Source organism: Spea bombifrons, chromosome 2, assembly GCF_027358695.1.
Source record: "Spea bombifrons isolate aSpeBom1 chromosome 2, aSpeBom1.2.pri, whole genome shotgun sequence".
NCBI classification, from domain to species: domain Eukaryota; kingdom Metazoa; phylum Chordata; class Amphibia; order Anura; family Pelobatidae; genus Spea; species Spea bombifrons.
Window position 1 is genome coordinate 54206700 of NC_071088.1, and position 21997 is coordinate 54228696.

At 41.8% G+C, this 21997-nt stretch overlaps 1 protein-coding gene across 4 annotated transcripts in view; it reads right to left on the reverse strand.

The window, feature by feature from the left end:
* The window catches only part of TBC1D22B (TBC1 domain family member 22B), a 157116-nt gene that overhangs the window by 107015 nt on the left and 28104 nt on the right, over positions 1-21997 (reverse strand). For all 4 annotated transcript variants that reach the window (XM_053454256.1, XM_053454259.1, XM_053454255.1 and 1 more), the window contains exons 3-6: positions 7553-7735; positions 2599-2669; positions 2395-2523; positions 2193-2258 (exon numbers count right to left, since the gene is read on the reverse strand). In XM_053454256.1, the coding sequence (XP_053310231.1) occupies positions 2193-2258; positions 2395-2523; positions 2599-2669; positions 7553-7735 (449 nt within the window). The remainder of the gene's footprint in view (positions 1-2192; positions 2259-2394; positions 2524-2598; positions 2670-7552; positions 7736-21997) is intronic.

Consider the following 21997-nt stretch of genomic DNA (forward strand, 5'->3'; position numbering starts at 1 on the left):
GAGGAGGACAGTGGTAGCATATCTCGGGGAGGGAGGACAGTGGTAGCGTATCTTGGGGGGGAGGACAGTGGTAGCGTATCTCGGGGGGGAGGAGGAGGAAAGTGGCAGCATATCTCGGGGGGGAGGAGGAGGAAAGTGGCAGCATATCTCGGGGGGGAGGAGGACAGTGGCAGCATATCTCGGGGAGGGAGGACAGTGGCAGCATATCTCGGGGGGGGGACAGAGTGGCAGCATGTTTTTTTTGGTGCTTTTTTAAAGAAAAAAATTTTCTTTAAAAAAGCACCAAACTTTTAGGGTGCGGCCTATATACGGGGGCGGCCTATATCCGAGCCAATACGGTATGTGGATTGGTAAATGTGTGAGAGTGATGGGTGTTATGCTGTACCATTTCCAATGTATTTTTCATTATATAATTATGCTCTAAAGTACATCATAACTCCCATCACTCTATACTGTTCCATACAGTGGCAGAGCTGGGAGACAGAGGCCTTGCACCTGGGCATGATAGGAATGTGATTGCTGTTAACAATTATATATATATATATATATATATATATATATATATATATATTGTTATTTAATTGTTTTGTCCTAGTTGGTGTGTTACTTACTTTAAATAAAAGTGTTAGATATTTTTTTTATGGTGTGGAGGGGGGTCATATTCAGTTTCGGCCAGGTAAATGCTGCATTTTCGGTTTCAGTCCAGAATTCGTTTTGGTGCATCCCTACTACTAATGAAGTGGTAGGACTACACCACATCAATGTTTGGCTTAGTATATAGTGATTTGGGTTATGCTGCACTATTGTCAATGTCTGGCTCTATGTATAGTGATAGGGATTACACTGTACCACCATCAATGTCTGCCTCAGTATATAGGGATAGGTGTTAATGCCGTACCACCGTCGTTGTCTGCCTCAGTATATAGTGGTAGGTGTTATGCTGTACCACCGTCAATGTCTGCGCCGGTATATAATGGTAGAAGCTATGCAGTTCTAAAGTTTGTGTGTGTGGGGGGGTGCCACATACAGATTCCGCCCCGGGTGCCAAATACTCTAGGTACGCCCCTGCTACGATGGCTAATCTTCCTTAGCCATCTTCCTTATATCTTCCTTATAGTGATATCTAGTGGTCACTATGAAATCTAACATTGAACCACAAGATGTAAAATATTTTTTGTATAATAGCGACATCTAGTGGTAAACTAGTAAACCCGACAATGGACCATAAACGGTAAAATATTTTGTCGGATATATTCCGACATAGGGCCACAAAGCATTTTAAAAACTGTAATGGGGGAAATTAAATTTTTTTCAGTTTCAAGCAATCGGACAAAAAAAAAAACAAGTAAAGAGACAAGGTAATAGGAGAGCTTTACGGAACATGAAAGATACTTACTGGATATTTAAATTAAAAACTACACATCGAATAGGTATTAATGAGGAATGGGATATTAACTAATGAGTCATTAAGCCTAATTTAATTCACTTTATGTTGTTTATTTGTATTTAAGTTCTAGCATACATAATACGTATTGTTTGTTATGCCTTTAGGTGCTTTGGTATATCTAGAATACAGATAAATGCAAATTCCTACCACAAAGTTTGACAAAGGCTGGTGGTAGAATTAGTGCATGGAAAGAGTTCAAATATTAGCATTTAAAATAATGGGGGTAAACAGAAGAGGTCGGCTTCAAAGATGCCCCAAATAAGACATTTCTTTCTTAATTGAAAGAAAAAAAAGGGTTTGAAATAGCAATTTGCTATTTGTACTTCTTGCCCTATAACATGCAGCAAAAAAAAACAAAATTTTTTTTCAGTATTTCTAAATTCAGTACAAATAGTAGAATCTATTTTGCAGGTTATTTAATTCGCTTTTGTAGATGTGTAAATTATTTTTCAAGTCAGAAAAGGTATTCTCACTTTTTTTACTAAATTTTATACTTTTAATATAGAAAATTATATGATACAATCAAAATAGTGGAATCTAAAGAAAGCCCTTCTTGGCCTCAAAAAAATATAGCAATATATAACGTGTGTGGTTACAGTATATGAGACAGATGAAAATTAAAGCTAAATACAAGCACCGCAGAATTGTTAAAACAGCCATTGTCAAGAAGGATACAAAAAAAAAATCAGCCATTGTCATGAAGGGGTTAATTACATACCTAAGGTCAATAGCTTTGATTACATACCTCTTGAACTAATGATTGTTGAAATAATGGAATTAGAGGATTAGTCCTTGGAATGTCAATATGTATCTGAAATTTAATAAGGCAGCAATATCAGTTAATCATGTACTACTAGAATTCATCAGTCACATGCTATCTTTCTACAGACATTTTTTTTTTTATAAACACTGCACAAATCACTAGCAACTGACCGTTATGACTGTACCTGACGATATGTATCTTTGTGATGCTCTTCATTCCGAGAGTCATAATACTGTTCAATGAAGCCAAAGTACTCCTCACGCTTGCGTTGTAAGGTCAGTTTGCGTCTCTCCTTATGGGCAGGGAGGTAGCCCTGAAACACGGGGTGAGGAGTGAAAGTGTGTTTAATACGTATAATAATACGTCTTTGAAAGACTAAGCAACTTACCGAAAGAAGTCTCCAAGTAGTGGGGCGCACCTCTCGTGGAATACCGGGCCAGCTGCACTTTCTCAATTCCTCTGCAAGAAGATATTCGGAGTGCAGATTTTAGCAAAATCCTATCACTAAATAGTAGGGCTGCAACAACTAATCGAAAAAACGGATAATGAAAATCAAAGTCAACAATTTTCATTATCGAATAGTTAAATGATCAATTTGCTGTATTTGCTCGAATATAAGAAAAAGGTGTCCCCCCCCCAGAGCAAATGCTCTGAAAAATACCCCTGTCTTATATTCAGGTCGTCTTATAATCCTTCCTCAGATAGAGATCGAACTATACGACCAAGATCCAGATCCCCGGCAGCGGTGGAGGGGACCTGTATCCTCCTCTTCCAGCCAGTGGAAGTCTGCGTAGATGTCCACCGTCTGCCCCCACTAGACACCAAGGAGTCTGGAGCACAGGGGGCAAGTCTGGGGATACATTGGTAAATCGGGTGGGGCAGAGTGGCACATAGGAGGGCATAAGGCATATCCTGTGGGCAGAGTGGCAAGCCCGGGGGGGCATGTTGGTAAATAAAAGGAAATAAAAACAAGAAATGCATTTCTTGTTAATGTAAATTTTTTATTCTGCCGTTTGTTTTTAGCACCCAGTTTGTTCACCAAATTGCATATTTTTTTTGGAAAAGTTCGCCAGAGGGTCCCCAGACCCTCTAGAGAATTCTGGCTCCACTTGCAGGTTGAATACAGGTACTGCATTTAACCGTGCAAGTCAAAAGTTAAAAAATAAGTTTGTAAAACAAAGTCCAAAAAGAATAAAATAAATAAAATAAAGTTTATTTTTATGAGCAAGTGCTAAAATTATCGCTGTATCTTCCCAAAAAATCATGACATGGAATGAGTTAAAGTAAAAAGCATTTCCTATACCGAAGGGGTGCCGAATTTAAAAAATAAAGAATGGTTTGATGGGGTAAATTGGAGTGGCCGGGCTCAAAGATAGGGCATAGGCAAAGACTGACCAAAATGGAGGGGAAAAAAGCGCACTTTACAAATGTGGCCTTTTAACCCCAAACACCAGACAAACCCATGCATGGGTGGTATCACTGTACTCGGGAGACATTGCTGAACACACAATGAGTGTTTGATAGTGATGTGTACCTGGAGCTATAAATTTATACCCGAATTACAATTTTTGTGACAAAAAAACTAAAAATTACTACCACAAACTTTGGCAAAGGCAGGTGGTAGAATCTAATGCATGGAAAGGGTTAAAATACTAGCATTTGAAATACCTTGGGGTGTCTAGTTTTCAAAAATATATGGTTTGATGGAGTAAATTGAATTAGCCGGCTTCAAAGATGGCCCTATTAGGACATGGGGGCAGTAGGACCAGATGTAAGAGTTCCAAGTTAAATGTGGCGTTTTACCTCCCAAACAACCCGACAAATCCATGCATGGGGGTATCACTGTAGTCAGGAGATGTTGCTGAACACATATCGGGGTCTTGTTTGAAGGTGACGTATTACTTTTAAGGAAAATGGTTATACTGTATTTGCTCGATTATAAGACAAGTTTTTTTCCCAGAAAAAATGCTCTGAAAAATACCCTCGAGGTTGTCTTCTAATCAGACCTCAAATAGGGCCAGGCTGCTTACCGGTGCTTTGGTCGCACAGTGTGCGAGCAGCGTCTCTTGTACCGGCCAGAACAGGAACCCAGCAGAGTCACGTGAATGCACACCACGTGCCTCTGCTCCCCTCCTTCTTCCTCTGTGGCGGTAGAAGAGAAGCTGCAGAGGGAAGAAGCCAGGCCCCTGCAGAAGTCTGGGAGTGAGAGATTTGCAGTTCAGGTAATGTGTGGGGGAGGGTTTATGAGCAAGTATGTGTGATTAAGGGAATGAATGAGTATTTAAATATTTGCGAATGACTGTGTGTGTGATAGCATGGATGTGTAAGGGGGGGTAGCATGGATAAGGAGGCTGTAATCACACTCCTATCATGGCCATGTTGCATGGCTGCCTGGGCATGATAGGAGTGTGATTGCTGTTAGCAATTATATATGTATATATGCCTCCAGAAACGCCTTTTAACCCCCTATATGCCATGTGACAGAACCCTCCATCACTGGGGCCCCTGGAGAGGCCTGAGAGCCAGCCTCCTCCCTATCGACTATGGGCCCAGGCCTTGTAGAGACTTCTGATGTTCCCCATGTTTTAGCACTCAGTGTCTCAAAACTGTAACGTCAGCTAGACATCCTGTGGTAGGAAGAAGGCTGATTGTCTTTGCATTGTTAATTGTACAGGTGTGAAGTGTTTCCCTTGTTATTGTGTGAGTTAGCCCTTGTCTTAAGTAGGTATGACTAGGTGTCACTGCTGCATTCCTAATTATCAATTACATAACAGGTAGCTGTTAATCCTGTGAGCTCCTGTTATCCCTGCGTCCTGACCATCGTCTGTCTCAAGCCAATTATATGTCTATCGTCATTCCACGTCTACGTCCCCAGTTAATGTAATTATTTATATCTTGTGTCATCCTGTCCTTACCCCGGATATTGTGTTGCAGGATTTGATCTAATTACTTCCTTCCTGACATGGTAATTAGATCATGTGATATTTGCCTTACTACTTGTGTATATATAGCTCTGTATTTGGCTTTAATAAATGAGTCCTGTTTTCACCTCAACATGAGTGTTGTCTGATGTTTGGGGTGGGCTGTAGCCACGCTGTGTAGCTAAGCTTCGGATAGCCACAGTGCCAATGCGGCTTCGGTACAGCGACGTCCCCCCTTCTATCTACAACGCTGGTTCTGCCTGGTGCTGAAGGGGTTACTTGTTGGTGTCCCGGGAGGAGGAAGCAACGTTTGGCGGGAGTACCCAGTCGGGGTACAGGTCGGTCCCGTCACATGCCAGAGTGGCATATAGGAGGTTAAAAGGCATATCATGGAGCAGAGTGGCATATAGGGGGTTAAAAGGCATATCATGGAGCAAAGTGGGATATAGGAGGGTATAAGGCATTTCTGGAGGCAGAGTAGCATATAGAGGGTTAAAAGGCATTTCTGGGGGCAGAGTGGCAAGCCTGGGGGCATATGTGCATAACGGGGGGGGCAGGTTGGCAAATAAAAGGAAATTTAAAAAAATATATATATTTTTCTCAATCGTTGCTTTTATTAAATATGAAAAAAGTAGTTTACATGAATTAATATTTACTAGTAAAACTTTTTTCCTATAGGGTAGTATCCAGGTTTTTTCTTTTTTCCTAAATTAATATTCAGATTTTGGAGGGTCATTTTATAATCTGGGTTGTTTTATAATCGAGCAAATACGGTATATATTAATATTGTTATTGCATTTGTTTTGTCCCAATTACTTACTTTTAATAAAAGTGTGGTTATTTATTTATTTTTAAGGGGGGGTGGTTATTTTTGGTTTCGGTTTCGGTCCAGAATTTTCATTTCGGTGCATCCCTAGCGCAGACATCCTCCAGTACTGTACTCCACTTCTGCCGGGGCTTCTATCATGGAGCACCAGCGTGATGTGATCTTCCGGTGCTCCACCATAGAAGCTCCAGCGAAAGTGCCGGCGTATGGACGCTCATCGGCTGCCCATACTAGACACCAAGGAGCCTAGAGCACGGGGGGTAAGTCTGGGGGGGGGTATCAAGGGCACAGTGGTATATAGGGGGCACATGGGGTATAAGGCTTATCAGAGGGCACTATGGCATATGGGGTATAAAGCATTTCTGGTGGTATAAGGCATATCTGGGGAGGCAGGAGGGCATACTGGGGTATAAAGCATATCAGGGGGTATAAGGCATTTAGTGTATAGTTAGAATACTAGCATTTGAAATACCCTGGGGTCTCTAGTTTTCAAAAATATATGGTTTGATGGGGTAAATCGCATTGGCCAGCTTCAAAAGATACCCAAAATAGAATATGGGGCAGAATGACCGGCTTTGGGAAAAAAATGGTTTTAAAATAGCAAAACGCTACTTTTACTTATTGCTCAATAACTTGCAGAAAAAAAAGCAAAAAAAAACATTGGGTATTTCTAAACTCAGGATAAATAGTAGAATCTATTTAGCAGGTTTTTTTGATGAGTAAAAGATTTTTTTTTTTTTTTTTTAAGTTTCATAAAAAAACAGGATAAAAGTCAGAATAAAAATGAAACTGGAGGTGCACAAATAAGAATAATCCAGAGCTTTATTAAATAAAAGCAAAAGTGGATAAAACACAATGCATTTTGCCCAAAACGTGTTGTGTTTTATCCACTTTTGCTTTTATTATTTAATAAAAGTTTTGGATTATTCTTATGTTTGGACCTCCATTTTCATTTTTATCCTGACTTTTATCCTGTTTTTTATTCTGATTTTTATCTCACTGGAGCTATTCCCTTGGTGGGGAAAATACCACCCATGCTGATGAGGATTGAGCAACTTTTATTCGCCCTCACAAATGTGAGTACTTTTTTATTGGCAAGTCTGGGGGCAGGGTGGCAGCGTATCTGGGGGGGGTAGAGTGGCAGCATATCTTGGGGGGGCAGAGTGGCAGCATATCTTGGGGGGGCAGAGTGGCAGCATGTCTGGGGGGGCAGAGGGGCAGCATATCCGGGGGGCAGAGTGGCAGCATATCTGGGGGGGCAGAGTGGCATATCTATAAGTAGGGTGGCTATTGGTTGTCTGTCTGTATGTAATATATGTTGGCTAACTGCATAATAGATACCAAAAATGTTAAAATACAGTGTGTTTGGTAGAATACTGTTTTACTATTCCACTGATGTGTATTTTTTCTAAAAATATAATTTTTTCTTTAGAAAAAGCACCTAAAACTTTTAGGGTGCAGCCTATAAATCGAGCCAATACGGTATATATTGACTAACTAGTGAGCACAGATATATGCTCAAAATGAATTACTTCAAGGTTATATTGGTCACGCAAGTAACTAGTGTATAAAATAAATAAATAAAATAATCACACCTAGGTCAGTGTTGGAGCAAGAGAGAAGTTGCCTGAACTTTTCTAGGCGTGTTTTTTCCCGTACAGTCATGGGGGGTGCTCCAGAAGCATTCTGGTCAGAAATTCTGGCAACAAGTGGAATGATAGGACGGAGAGGAAACTGCTGCTGTTGCTTTTGCGGAGGTTTGTAGAATGATGAATTACCTATGATATACAAAAAATAAAATAATTAGGTATATGTGATACAGTCTGAAAGTTAGCAAGATATCAAAACAGCAATAATCAAAGATAAAATAAAAACAGAAAATAATGGTTTTAAACTAGAAAGCAGTGAAAGAAAACACAGCTTACATGCACAGACTTCAAAAGAATAAAACAAATGTGTGTTTTAACTACTATACATGAGCAGTGCAGATGAAAAAACCCCTCCCCAGCTACATTTAATTATTTGTTCTTAACATCAATAACATTTGCATCAATCTTTGAAAAGTACAGAAGAAAAAAAAAATGTGAGATACACATGTTATGATCATCTGACCACAGCAAGGTCCTACATGCACAGGGTTGTCATGTACATGTAAAGCTACAGTACCAAAAACAGGACATGTTCATTACGGTTTCCAAATTTTTAATTCTTGATATTGTCTTGTAAAGAGACACTCCAGCCATCACATGCATTTTAACGCATATGACAGCTGCCTGGTTAATTTGCGGTTTTCTGCAAAATCCTCCTCCCCTTGTTCACAAATGCATTAGATCGTTTCCCTATTCCCAACTGTATGCCCTGCAGAAACAAAATTCTTACCCGAGGGTCTAGTCAATAAGAAGAGACCTATGATTTAACCGCATCAGCCTGAAGTCTTTGGCCCTTTAACCCCTTTAGGACAATAGGCGGTCCCTACAAGCTTTGTCATTAAGGGGTTAAACGGATATGGTCAAAATTGGGTAAAAAAATGCATGTCACTGGTAGCCATTTCTAGAAGAATCTGCAGCTCCCTCACAAAAAATTATTTACCTGAGAAGGGAATGCTGCAAAGATTATGTTTGAAAGCAGGTATTGTTTACCTTTTTTACGACTTCACTTTTAACCCCTTGCCGTGCAACGTGATAACGACAATGCCCGTACATGTACAGGCTGCGATGACGTCACCGCGCAACTTTATGAATAACTGACAATTGTCAGTTAAAGAGGTATGGGGTCATGCTGCTACAGACTCCCAACATATACCATTGGAAAGGTAATCGCCTCACCTTTCCAATGGTATAAGTAAAAAAGAATAAAAAATATTATGTAAAAAATAAAAAAAAAAGTAAAAAAAAAAATGCTTTGGGAGTCTCTAAAGGTAGATAAATAAAGATAAAAATTGCCTAGCAGTGGCATCGATACAGGGGGGCAAGGGGGGGCAATTGCCCCCACTAGGTTATTTCTTGCCCCCCCTGTTGCCCCCCCGCCGAATTTCTAACTGCCGACTGCCTACCGGGAAGCTGGGAGATTTCCCGGTGGACCGGCTGATCTGGGGACCGGTGGATCGTGATGCCGTGTGGGCGCGGTGATGCCTCTGACAGCTGCTACGCTGAGGCTCTTCATCCCGCCCCTTTGAAGACGAGACGTGACGCTTGCGGGGGCGGGCTCACGCGGTCTTTGGAGCTCCTCGTGTGCAGTGAGTTATACGGTATTAATAAAATTGTTGCTCTGTGGGACTCTAATCAATGTGGAGTGGACATATATTAAATCTAAATAACATACTAAAGGGGGCTGGCTGGGGGGCATAAAGGCGCAAGGCAGTGGGGGTAACAGTAAACAAGAGAGGGCTGGGTGGGGCATCATATATAAAGGAATACTAAAGGGGTTCCTGGCTAGCGAGGGGCATAAACACAATTGTGTGGGGGAACAACTACACAATGGAGGCAACATACAAGTGTGTGGGAGAATTAAAACATAATGGGGGGTTGGGAGGGGCATCACATAAATCAAAACATAATTGGGGCATAAATAAACAATGTGGGGCTGGATGGCACAAATACAAGGGGGTGTGACAGTGTGGGCATCAATAAACAAGTAGGGGCTGGCTGGTGGCATCACATAATCAATACTAAAGGGTGGCTGGCAGGGACATCAATACACAAGTGGGCAACTGGGGCTATCACATAAATCAATACTAAAGGGAGGGGCAGGCCGGGGGCATAAATACATATAGCACTGGCTGGAGGCCTTTGGCCTTTATACAAGGGTGTGGGGGCACCACATTAATCAATACTAAAGGGGCAAAAACACAGAAGTGGGGATCAATGAAAAAGCAGTGTGGAAAATCCATTCTGTTGTAGGTGTCTGTGTGGTAGAGCCTGTCCTGGTGTGTGTGTTTGGGTGTTGGTGTGACAGAGCCTGTCCGGTTGTGTGTGTGTGTATGTGTCAGTGTGGCACAGCCTGTCCGGGTGTGTGTTTTTGGGTGTCGGTGTGGCAGAGCCTGTCCTGATGTGCATTTGCGCATGTTTCCTGGCACTTAACTTACAGTAGGAACTATTTCATTTTTACTTATCCAGAGACAAAACCACTTCAGAGGACAAAACTTTCTAGGCCCAGAAATCATTTAGTGGAAAAGTTAAGGTATTGTGTTATTTACTCTATAATATTTATTTCAAGGATTAGTCATACTAAATTGTTGTTTCAGGCTTCCCATGTTGATTGTTGTTTTTAGTGGACTGATTACTCCCAATCCCACCTCATACTATCTGCCTCGCACTGATCTCATCTTTATCCAGTACACATGGATGCCATTGAGTTAAGATTCTGTCTGTTCCTCAGTATTTTAACACTTGTTTCCTAAGGATTTTAATATCAATGTGGTATTCTGTTATCATTAAGAAACTATTTAATATATATTTTAAAAATAATTATTCATAGCTATTTGAATGGCAATTAGTGTGACTTCAAAAAAGGTATGTGTAAGGGTAATGGCATGTGCTAACATATATGGGGCTGGTGTCCCAATATTTCCAGGTCTGCTTTTCATTCTCAAAACAAACCTGTGTAGAGTAATGCAGCAGGCTCCATAAAAGGCATAGTATTTTTTTTTGGCTGGAGTGGCACTTTCAATGAGCACAGGTCAAAGGTGTCTAAAATGTCACATTTCTATTTTTATTCAACTGACTTTAGCGTCACTGAGGCTAATTAATGTGGTAGATGCAAAGCTAGGTCTGGACGTCCATTAATACCGGTATTTCGGTAGCTTTGAAATATAAAATACAACTCATAAACATGTTTTAAACATTGCAACGCTTGATACGCATATAACAGGCCTGGTGAAAGATTTTGGTTACTTGTGTGTAGTTTTTAAAAAAATGTCTTAGTTAAACTGAATTGAGCTTCCCAGATGCCTGCCCTAAGCGCTATTGTGCCTCTGCGTGTTTTTTACTATGCGCTTACCCTCTGATACAACGCTTTTGGTGTCAGATACATCAATATGCTACTCAAAATTTGAAACTTACATTTAATCTTACACGTCTTTGGGCCTTATTTGTCTGCTTTCCGCAGGAGGCACCTAGGTTACACCATGGCAAAAAAGCAAGCTTTGCTTCTTATGCTCTCAGTTACTGCTAAGAAGGCAACGCTGTCCCAGTGGGTACATAATACCCCCCTTCATTGGATATGGCTCTTACTAGATATCTCATTTTCATTTTGAAGTAGGAAGTGGCTGGCTGTGTAAAATTTGTACATAGTACTTATGATAAAAAGGTTTTGTACCGTGTTAGCCGTTGAGAAAACAGGAGAAAAGTATAGTTAAAATGATACCATTTATTGGCTAACAGAGTTTGATTGCGAGCTTTCGAGACCAAGCTGTTAGGTCCCTTCCTCAGGCATTAATGAAGCTAACACAGACTTATCTAAATACAAAAGCACAATTCACACATTAACAAAGACATTAGATAAACACAGAGGTATTGGGGAATTTGTTCAGCAGTAAATTAGTTGGACTAGTAGAGATCCAATGGACAGATATGGTTCAATCAAAGCATCGTTGGTCAGTTCACTCCCTGGTTAGAAGGGCCATAAAACCATTAGACATATGCCAGATCCATGAAGGTGTCAAATGTTCCCAGGAATAAGTTGTTTGTAGTGAATTCGAATTGTGGGAGGATTAATGGTTGGTGATGTTATAATGGGAGATGAATTCTCTGTCTCTGTTGAGGCCAGTAATTAGGGTATTAAAACGGTATATTAGTTTGATCTCCTATATCTTTCTCTCCCTCTGGGTGCGGAACGATCCCATCAGTACTGACAGCTTCACATCCCGAATGCTGTGTCCAGGCTGACAGAAGTGTTCTCCAACAGGTGTATCTACTTTTTTCTGTTTGATGGTATGTCTGTGGTAATTAAACCGTTTGTGTAATGCTTGGCCTGTTTCCCCCACGTACATCGCTGTTGGGCATCTAGCACACATGATGAGGTACACCACGTTAGATGATTTGCACGTAAAGCAGCCATTGGTTTTGTGGTGTAAGTGTGAGCCGGGTATCTGTATTTCATCTGTGGGAAGGATGTGTGCACAGGTCTCACATCTCTTTTGTTGGCAGGGAGAGGTACCATTTGCTGTTCGCCTGTGAAGGGTGCTCCTCACTATACATTGTTTGAGATTGGGAGGTTGTTTGAATGAAAGCAGTGGGGGATGTGGGAATATCGTTCGAAGTCTTTCATCAGTGTGCAAGATTTCTTGTGGTTCCTTTGAGATCTTGCGCAGGGCTTCCATTTGTGGATTATAGGTGACCACTAATGGTACTCGATCTCTTTTTTGTGGCTGCTGGTATCTCAGGAGGTTTTCTCTGGGGATATTGATGGCTTTCTGTATTTGGGAGTCTGTGATTTTTGTACTGTACCCATGGTTTATGAATTCCTCCCTGAGATTCTGGAGGTGTTTATCTCTGTCCATAGGATCCGAACAGATGCGGTTATATCGAATAGCTTGACTGTAGATGATTGAGTTTTTGGTATGTCTGGGATGGAAGCTGTTGTGTTTCAGATAGGTTGGTCTATCTGTTGATTTGCGGTAGAGTGAAGTCTGAATGTATGGTGAGGAGCACCCTTCACAGGCGAACAGCAAATGGTACCTCTCCCTGCCAACAAAAGAGATATGAGACCTGTGCACACATCCTTCCCACAGATGAAATACAGATACCCGGCTCACACTTACACCACAAAACCAATGGCTGCTTTACGTGCAAATCATCTAACGTGGTGTACCTCATCATGTGTGCTAGATGCCCAACAGCGATGTACGTGGGGGAAACAGGCCAAGCATTACACAAACTGTTTAATTCCCACAGACATACCATCAAACAGAAAAAAAGTAGAAACAGCTGTTGGAGAACACTTCTGTCAGCCTGGACACAGCATTCGGGATGTGAAGCTGTCAGTACTGATGGGATCGTTCCGCACCCAGAGGGAGAGAAAGATATGGGAGATCAAACTAATATACCGTTTTAATACCCTAATTACTGGCCTCAACAGAGACAGAGAATTCATCTCCCATTATAACATCACCAACCATTAATCCTCCCACAATTCGAATTCACTACAAACAACTTATTCCTGGGAACATTTGACACCTTCATGGATCTGGCATATGTCTAATGGTTTTATGGCCCTTCTAACCAGGGAGTGAACTGACCAACGATGCTTTGATTGAACCATATCTGTCCATTGGATCTCTACTAGTCCAACTAATTTACTGCTGAACAAATTCCCCAATACCTCTGTGTTTATCTTATGTCTTTGTTAATGTGTGAATTGTGCTTTTGTATTTAGATAAGTCTGTGTTAGCTTCATTAATGCCTGAGGAAGGGACCTAACAACTTGGTCTCGAAAGCTCGCAATCAAACTCTCAGTTAGCCAATAAATGGTATCATTTTAACTATACTTTTCTCCTACATAGTACTTAGTATTAGATTAGTAACACACACAAAGACTCAGGGTCTGTTCATTGGTCTTCATTAGTGATGTATTTAAAGTAGGTGAATATTCAATGGTGAAAATTGCAGTTGCTCCAAGGGCGACAAACTTCACAAAAGACATATCAGGGAAGGGGAGGGGAGCTTTACTGATGAATCATCTCCTGCCATCATTTGAATTATTAGGGTTTTGTACCAGTGGCATGATTTAATGGTGGAAAATATTAGTGCCCCCCCCAGTTTTGACTGTTGTATCTTATTTGCCCCCCCTATCTATATTTTGTTCCTAGAGTCGCCACTGTTGCCTAGAGACCATCAAATTAAATTATCTAAACATGAACTAGTTTAACTTTAACAAGTATACTAGCTAAATAATCACTGTGGTAGCCAATGTTACCACAGTGATTATATAGCTATGAAAAGTCACATTCCCTTTTTAAAAATGGTCATTACTAAATTTTAATCCAATGATCCCTTTGATCATGGAGTTAAATTTGGCCAATGGTAGAGGGAGGCAATTTTTGAAATCCTGATGAACTGCAAATATTATTAAAATCAGCCATTTAGCCTGTGTGGTACGTGAGTAACCATCTCATCCCTGGAGCTCCTTGCATTTTTGCTGCAAAACATATTTTTGCTGTAAAACTGTTTTTTTTTCTCCCTTTACCATAATTTCTTAGGGATTGTAAAGGGAAAGAATGGTGTATATTCTGTGAGTGAATGTATGGATAGTATGGTGTGTGCTTCTGCGAGTGAATGGAGATACGAAAGGCATGTGAATGGTCAGTATTTAGGGTTGAAGCCTTGACGTGGCATTACTGCTCACGTAGGAAGTTAAATTTTTAAACACAAAAAATACACATTTGCAAAAACTACACCACTTGGCCCATCAAATGAGGAGCTGCATGCGTTTATAGTAGAAACCTGGAGCGCGCAAGACACAAATGAACACGTCCCTATGGTTAGAAAAAACATTTTCTAGCCAAAGCGACATATTCCATCATTATTTGTGCACTCAACCTTTGTCCTAGAAATACATATAGCCCCTCATTTGAAGCTCAAAGGGGTGTAGTTTCTTGAACTATGTACTTTATCTAACCCTAATTTAACTTCCCAGATGTCTAGACCACTTTAACTTCAGATATGGCAGATTTGAAAATCTTGTTAAAAAATTGTCTTAAAACATTTAGGGGTGATGCCTGCAATTAGACTCTAGACAGCTAGGAAGTTAAATTATGGTACATAAAGTATACATTTGCAGAAACTACACCCCTTGGCGCATGAAATGAGGGGCTGCATGTATTAGTAGCACAAGACTGGAGTGCGCAAATGAACTTGTCGCTTTTAATTTAAAAAAAAAATTATAAGTGTGATATTCACTTATTTGTTGTGCAAATACAAATAAGACCTCATTTGCTGCAGCTGGGGGTATAGTTTCTAAAAATATATAGTTTTGTTGGCATATTTTAACATCCCAGGCAGCTACAGCTGTTTAATTGACAGCAGTCATGCATTAAATTTAAAGATGTCTTTTGTGATAGTCTAGTAAATTGAACTTTTAGCAACAAAATATTAGAAAAACAGTGTACTGTTCTCAATTTCTGTTTATTCTAGACCGGTTACCTACTACAAATATTTAGCAACATAGGTTTTGATTAGAGTTTAGAAAAATAAAATTACAAACTAGTTTTTATTGAGTCGGAAGTGAAAAAATATACTTTTTTCCCATGTTTGGCTTTATTTTGCAAACCTAATGAGACATACACATATAAATATGGTATATATAGAATCTTTGGAATATTTGGAAAAAAAACAATATATGGTTTGTATAGTTTATTCCCAAGAAACATACTTTTAAACGTGTTTAAACATGAGATGCACCAAAATGCCAAAAACCAGCTTAGAACCCAGGTGGGAAATGGCTTAGCAGCCAAGGGGTAAAAGAATAGGTTGCATTTTTATTATTTTTATCATAATGCATATCAGTGACAAGGAAGTTCTAGCAGCTAAGATGGTATGCTTTTCTGAAGAAGTGGGTTTTGAGATTTTTCTTGAAATCTTGTAGACGGGAAAAGGAAGAGGTGATAAGTGAGGAGAGCTTTAGCCCATGGGAAGAGCGTCAGGATCGAGTAGGAGAGTATTTGCTTATGAGGGCCTGTTATGGAGGGCCTTATATGTTAGTACCTAGATTTTAAATATAATTCTAAAGGTAATATGGAGCCAGTTAGGGCTGTAACAACTAATCAATAATCGATAATGAAAATTGTTGCCAATGAATTTCATTATCAATTAGTTGAATCGATTTTATTGATTATAAGATGAGGAAGCACCGATATATCGGTGGCCGAAATATATCGGCTGAAAATAATTATCAGCAGGGGCTGGACTGCTTACCTGCACGTTGGTCGCACAGTGTGCAAGCAGCATCTTGGCCATGAAAAGCAGGAACCCAGCGGATTCACGTGAATGCACATCACATGACTATGCTCCGTTCCTTCTTCCTCTGGGGGCGTGGCCAGAGAAGTTGTTCAGAGGAAGCAGCAGGGCCCCTGCAGTAGTCTGCAAGTGAGAGATCTGCAGTTCAGGTAAGGGGGTGGGGGAGGGGGTATAAGCAAGTATATGTGATTAAGGGAATTAATGAGTATCTGTAAATGAATGAGTATATGAGTGTGTGTGTGGGGGGGTGGCATAGGGAGCCTGTAATCACACTCCTATTGTGCCCAGGGTCTAGCAGATGCTGGTTGCCTGGCATGATAGGAGTGTGATTGTTGTTTATATATATATATATATATATATATATATATATATATATAGTTATTTCTTTTTTTTGGTGTGTTAACCATTTTTATTAAAACTAACACACCAATACTGGACAAAAAAAAAAATGCTATATACATATATATAAAAATGTTAACAGCAATCACACTCCTATCATGCCCAGGTATATACCATTTTTTTTTGTCCAATTTTGGTGTGTTACTTACTTTTATTAAAAGTGTGTTTTTTTTTTTGGTTTTTTTTTTTAAGGAGAGGGGGTCATTTTTGGTTTGGTTTTGGCCAAGTGAATCCTGAATTTTCGGTTTCGATCCAGAAAAATATAAACACTATAAGATATATCTTATAATAACACTAAGATCCAGATCCTCCGCAGCGCTGCAGGGGACCCGGAGCCTCCTCTCTGACAGCCGACGGGCGTCTGTGTGATGTGCGCAGACATCCTCAGCTACTGTCCTCCACTTCTGCTGGAACTTCTATGATGGAGCACCAGCGTGACGTGACCTTCTGGTGCTCCACCATAGAAGCCCCGGCAGAAGCATCGGCCTGCACAGCAGAGGTTGTCTGCGCGCATTGCGCAAAGTTTGCTGGCTGTTAGAGAGGAGTATTCCCCGCATCGGTGGAGGGGACCTGGATCTTCCTCTATGGCAGCCTGTGGGCGTCTGTGCGACTGCCGGCACTTCCGTTGGGGGTTCTATTATGGGGCACCTGCGTCACATGACCTTCCGGTGCTCAGTCATAGAAGCTCCAGCAAAAGGACCGGCCACCAGCAGACGTTGTCTACGCGCATCGCGCAGACGTTCACCGGCTGCCCCTACTAGACACCAAGGAGTCTGGATCACGGGGGGTAAGTCTGGGGGACATATTTGGGGATATAAGGCATATCAGGGGGACAAAGTGGCATATAGGGAGTTATAAGGCATATCAGGGGGGCATATCTGGGAGGCACAGTGGCATATAAGGGGTATAAGGCATATTCGGGGGCAGAGTGGCATATCTGGGGGTATAAGGCATATCAGAGGGCACTGGCATATGGGGGATAAAAGGCATATCTGGGGGACAGAGTGGCAAGCCTGGGCTCAAATGTGCATAACTGGGGGGGGCAGGTTGGGAAATAAAAACAAGAAATGCACTTTTCTCAAAGTTTTTTTATTCTGCTGTTTGTTTTTAACATCCTGTTTACTAAATTATTTTAAATGAATGAAAAATTTACATTTATTTTTTATCCGATTAATCGCAACTTTGGATTCTTACCTGAGAATTGCTTTTCCTTGTTACTTCCCGTTAGCACGGGAGATAGCTCCGCCTATCCGAATAGGGCAGGAAATAAATAAAATCCCCAGAACCTCCCTCTTTACCCGCAGTGAATAAAAAAGACCAAGACACCAAGGGAGGGCAAAAAAATTGCTACCGGGAAGTAACAATATAAAAAAGACATTTAGGGAGGGCAACAAACAACTGACTCCAAGACTCATCTACCAAACTTGGCATCTTCTAGTCCGGCAGGCTGTAAGCAGTAATGCCTGACGAAGGTATGAACAGACTTCCATACTACAGCTTTGCAAACCTGCTCAATAGGTACTCTAGTGGCCTCAGGCCAAGATGTCGCGACCGCCCGGGTGGAATGAGCCTTGAGAACAGAGGAAGGTTCATTACCAGAAGCTTCGTAAACTAGAGAAATAGTGGAGATAACCCATCTAGCTATAGAGGACCTCGAAACGGCAAAACCTTTCCTAGCTCCAGAAAAAGAGACAAATAAACTGGAAGACCTTCTCCACGGAGCAGGCTTCTGTAGGTAAACGTCCAGACATCTGCGAACATCCAGGCAATGGAGCCGGCGTTCTTTGTAATTCCTGGGGTGAGGACAGAAGACCGGAAGGACAATATCCTTTTGATAATGGAAAGGTGACATGACTTTAGGAAGGAATTCCGGAGGTGTATGCAAAACTACCCTATCCTCAAACAGTTGAAGATAAGGCTTTAAAATGAATAGAGACTGCATCTCGGCTGTTCTTCTAGCTGATGTTAAAGCAATCAACATGGCCAACTTCCAGGTGAAAATTCTGATAGGAACATCTTCGAGAGGCTCGAAAGGAGGAGAAGTGAGGCTAGAGAGGACCAAATTCAAGTCCCAGGAGGGCACCAGAGGCAGTCTCGAAATGGCTTTTTATGAAGCGAGAAATCCAAGGATATGAGGCTAACCGTTCAGATGATAGGGAGCTAAGCGCCACCACATGGACCTTCAGAGTGGCTGGAGACAGACCCTTAAGGAAACCCACTAGGAGGAACTCCAGAATGTCACTGATAGAGACAACAGCCCCCTGGAGCTGTTTGTCTGAACACCAAGAGGAGAAGGACTTGCGGATCTTATCATACCGGAGATTGGTAACCAGCTTCCGATGCTTCATTAGGGTCTCAGCAACCTCTTAGGAGAGGTCAATCTTCTCAGGAGCCATGCTGACAAACTGAAGTAGGGGAGATTCGAGTGGAGAACAGGCCCTTGATGAAGCAGGTCCGGCTTGACTGCCTTCCCCCGCAGACTCGACTGCCAAGAACGGATTGCCTTCCAAACAGCAAGGAGTTCCAGCATGTTGATATGAAGGTGACGCTCCTGGGCGGACCAAAAAACTTTACAGAATTCCTTGACCATCGTGGCTCCCCAACCGGATAAACTGGCGTCTGTGGTAATGATAGTCCAAGTTTGCTCGGTCCAGCTCAGACCCAACGCTGACTGAAACAGAGACCCTCCTTGAGAGCGCCGGTACGGATCGATCCCGATCAGGATTAAACCCTGCAGATGACAGATATGAAGAAAGGCCCAAGCCAGGGCAGGCCTTGTGAACACCCTCATTCCCAGAAGGCGCATGAGAGACCTCAGACTGGACATACGATGGGACAGAATTAAGTGGGTAAGGTTGATGATGTTTTGAATCTTGTCTGTCGACAGGAAGATCTTTTGACAGAAAGGGAAGTGTTCTGGTAGGAAGCAGATGGAATTTCCGAAAATTGATGATCGATCCCAAATCTTGAAGAATGCCGACAGTCCTGTGGATCTGCTGAGAAAGGAGATCTGGAGAGCCTGCCGCCAGAAGCCAGTCATCTAAAAAAGGGACTATCTTGATCCCTTCTTTCCTTATGAAAGCCACAATGCCCGGTACTGGAATAAGCACCTGTTTCTTACCAAAATCTTGAACAAGATCCAGAAGCACCATTTTCCTGAAGGGATCCGCAGGAAGGGTTGCAATCATGAACCGTTCTGGGAGCGTGATGACAAGGTCCAGACTGTACCCTCTGGAAAAAATTTCCAGGGTCCAAGCGTCTGAACAATAGAGAGCCCATGAATGAAGGAAACTCTTCGGCCTGCCCCCTACCACAACAGACAAGGCAGAGGCTCTAGCAGCCATGCAAACTGACTCCATAGCCGAGTCGCATAAAAAAATCAGCAGCACTCTTGACGTCAGAAATGCCACGGAGAATATTGTCTTCTCCTGCACCTCCCAGGATATCATCTTCAATCTGTTGGAGCCATAAGCGCATAGCTCTGGCCACAGAAGCTGCTGAAATACCTGGTTTAAACATTGCCCCAGAGACTTCAAATGATCTCTTAGCAGCCCCTTCTGCCTTTCTTTCCATGGAATCTGAAAAATGATAGGAATCCTCCAAAGGAATAGCAGATCTTCTAGTGGCTTTGGCCACTGGAGCATCTATTTTGGGTGCTAGGCAGAGCTCAGAAAAACCTTCTGGAAAAGGAAAAAGTCTGGCGACCCTTTTGGATATAGAAAGCTTCCTTTCCGGAGTCTGGTAATCATGGATCTTAAGCTCTCATGAACTGGAAAGGCCTTAGGCTTCTTAAAAGACCCTTGAAAAAAACGGTCTGGTTTACACTTTGACTGCTCTTCTTCCAGGTCTAGAGCGACCCTTACTCCAGACCAGCTTGTTAACCTCTTCTGCTGGAAAGAAAAAGGACTCTTCAGAAAGCTCCCCTTCCTCTGGAGATTCAGGCTCCTCCAGAAGATCGAAATTCAGGCATAGGGTCGAGGCCAGCAGATTTAGGCTGGGGTAAGGAATCCAAAACAGATGAACGGATCTGCTGAAACCTAGACCAGAGCTCGGTTTTCATCTTTAAATTCTGAAATAGACTCTTCTCTGGCTTTAAAGCAGGATGAGCAAAACTTCCTAGAGGCATCAGACATAGCAGCCTTGCAATTTCTACTGACGAAATGCTTTGTCTTAGATGTAGCCTTCATAGAGGCTGATGATTCTTCAGGGAGGCCTGACTTATCTAGCGACATCCTAATAATAAAGGACAGGAGATGATTAAAAAAAATGAAACAAACTGAAGCAGAAAAAAACTCCCATAGACTCATAACCTACTTGGGCTAAGAGGCAGAAAAAACACCAGAGCAGAAAATAATCACAGGATACCAGGACTCTTCATCAGAAGCAAACTGCAAACTAAAAGCAGTGCAAATAAATAGAACAAAAAAAACTTACCAAACTGTGGGAAAAGGTCCAGAAACCGCCCAAAAAAAAAAACTCTCTCTGACCTGCTCTGCTTCCTGCTGATGAGGACACTGACCTCAGGCACTCCCTGGCCGCCTGGGAAGGAACCGGAAGCATGTCAAAGGAGAAGAAACCTGCCGCACCAATGGCAGAATGTAATAGAGTCCCGGCATCCTGAAGAGCGGCTAGCCCGCCCAAGGACTGCCGAAGGTAGGTAAGCCTAGAGTCCCCCTGGGGACCCTGCAAATAAACTTTTTCCTACTCCGGCAAACCAATCCTTCCAAAAAAAAAAATTTGTCTTACCTTAAGTGGCAGTACGTATGGGTTGTTCCTTCCCCTCAGGACAAGCTTCTGAAAGACCAATTAAAAAACTACCCCCCCACCAATAAAAGCCAGCAAACTAGAAGGGTTCTCAGTAATAACAAGCAATACCACTGACCCATATTTAAATAGGGAGGGAACTACGTACTGCCACTATACTAGTATAGTGGCAGTACATATGGGATATAAAAAGATCCCTCAGATGGGTGGGATAGAGGCATTTACTGCTTGAAGCACATCACGGCCAAAAGCAGCTTCTGAAGCCGCAGAAAGGTCTAGCCTATAATGCTTAATAAAAGTATTCAATGAAGACCAGGTTGCCGCTTTGCAAATTTCTTCTGGGGAAGCCAAAGCCTTACCCGCCCAGGAAACTGACATAGATTGAGTAGGCAAATAGTATCAGTGAGCCACCTAGCCATAGTAGACTTGGAAACCGCCTGCCCCGAAGATTTCCCATGAAAATTAATAAACAGGAGGTCTGAAGCAAGAACTGTTGCAATACGTTGTAAATACTGTATTTATAAGACGACTCCCCCAAAATCTGAATGTTAATTAAGGAAAAAAAGAAAAAGCCTGAATATAAGACGACCCTGTAGGAAAAAAGTTTTACTAGTAAATGTTAATTCATGTAAACAATGTAAACTATTTTTTTAAAATAAAAGCTATGATTGAGAAAAATATTTCCTTTTATTTTCCAACCTGCCCCTTCAGTTATGCACATCTGCCCCAGAAATGCCTTATACACCTTATATGCCACTGTGCCCCATGATATGCCTTTTGACCCCCCTATGTGCCACTCTGCCTCCAGAAATGCCTTATACCCCTATATGCCACTCTGGCATATAGGGAGGTATAAGGCATTTCAGGAGGCAGAGTGGCGTATAGAGGGTTTTAAGGCATTTCTGGAGGCAGAAATGCCTTATG